This window comes from Crocodylus porosus, unplaced genomic scaffold, assembly GCF_001723895.1.
Source record: "Crocodylus porosus isolate Cpor-Errol unplaced genomic scaffold, CroPor_comp1, whole genome shotgun sequence".
In the NCBI taxonomy this organism is placed as follows: Eukaryota; Metazoa; Chordata; order Crocodylia; family Crocodylidae; genus Crocodylus; species Crocodylus porosus.
Genome location: NW_017728906.1, coordinates 13,479,085 through 13,480,339, shown reverse-complemented (window position 1 = coordinate 13,480,339; position 1,255 = coordinate 13,479,085). Strand labels below are relative to the sequence as shown.

Below are 1,255 nucleotides of genomic sequence, written 5' to 3'. Positions count from 1 at the left end.
CAGGGGGTCGGACTAAATGATCTGCTCAGGTCCCTTCCGACCCTAGAAACTATGAAACTATGAAAGTTTTTCCTCATATTGAACTTAAACTTCCTTTGCTGCAACTTGAGACCATTGCTCCTTGTTCCATCATCTGCCACCACTAAGAACTGTCTAGCTCCATCCTTTTTGGAACCGCTCTTCAGGTAATTGAAGGCTGCTATTAAATCCCCTCTCTGTCTTCTCTTCTGCAGGCTAAATAAGCTCACTTCCTTCAGCCGCTCCTCAGAAACCATGTACTTCAGCCTCCTAACCATTTTCATTGACCTCCGCTGCCCAACATCTGTTTGTAATCCTAGTGTCTTCTGGAACCTGAGCAGAGAAAGAAAGTCCTTGATGAAATGGCAAGGGCAGTAGAAGATCCATAGCTAGCACTCACTGTATCCCAATAAGATAGAAATTTAGATCAGTCATCTGGGCATTTGTTATGAGTACCTCAGAGCTCAACCTATCCATTGCAGGTGGCGGACCTGATTAAAAAGAGTGGGAAATCTGTTGTATTGCTCGTTCTGGATGAAGCATCTTATGAAAAGGCTGAGCAAGAAAAACTGAACTTGGAAGAGTTGGATAAGCAGACACCCCAGAAGCCACATGAGCAGCTGCCATCCCCAGTGAGGAATGGAGTGGGTACCCCGGCTCCACGACCTCGTCTCTGCTACCTGGTGAAGGAGGGAAACAGCTATGGCTTCTCCTTGAGAACCACAGCGGGTAAGAATAATGGGTATAAAGGGGAGGTGGGGGGAGAGAGGTATGCCAGTACTTCTCATTTGCTGTGAGAAGGGGAGAGGAGCTTGTTCTTCATAAGTCTATTCCTAGTTCCTGTCAATTTGTAGTAGACTTGCCAAGACCACTTCTACTAACCCTCCTCAGATGCCAAAAGAACCCTAAAAGCCATTGCACTGTGTCCCACATACATCCTCTGAACTACCCTAGAATATAGTCCACAAGATTTTGAGAGAACTGAAGAAAAGCAGCTGGAAGTGACAGAAACCAAAAATCCACAGGTTGAAAAAAAAGCCAAGAGCCCCTTTTAATCTAGACATGCTTTCACCTGGGAAGCAAGGACTTCATAGATTTCATAGACATTAGGGCTGGAAGGGACCTCGGGAGATCATCGAGTCCAGCTCCCTGCCCAAAGGGCAGGAAGTCAGCTGGGGTCATAGGATCCCAGCAAGATAAGCATCCAATTTACTCTTGAAGGTGTTCAATGTAGGTG

At 46.2% G+C, this 1,255-nt stretch overlaps 1 protein-coding gene across 1 annotated transcript in view; it reads left to right on the top strand.

Moving 5' to 3' along the window:
* The window catches only part of PDZK1 (PDZ domain containing 1), a 16,029-nt gene that overhangs the window by 6,074 nt on the left and 8,700 nt on the right, over positions 1-1,255 (top strand). Inside the window, exon 3 of the mRNA XM_019528724.1 lies at positions 501-747. Within this exon, the coding sequence (XP_019384269.1) occupies positions 501-747 (247 nt within the window). The remainder of the gene's footprint in view (positions 1-500; positions 748-1,255) is intronic.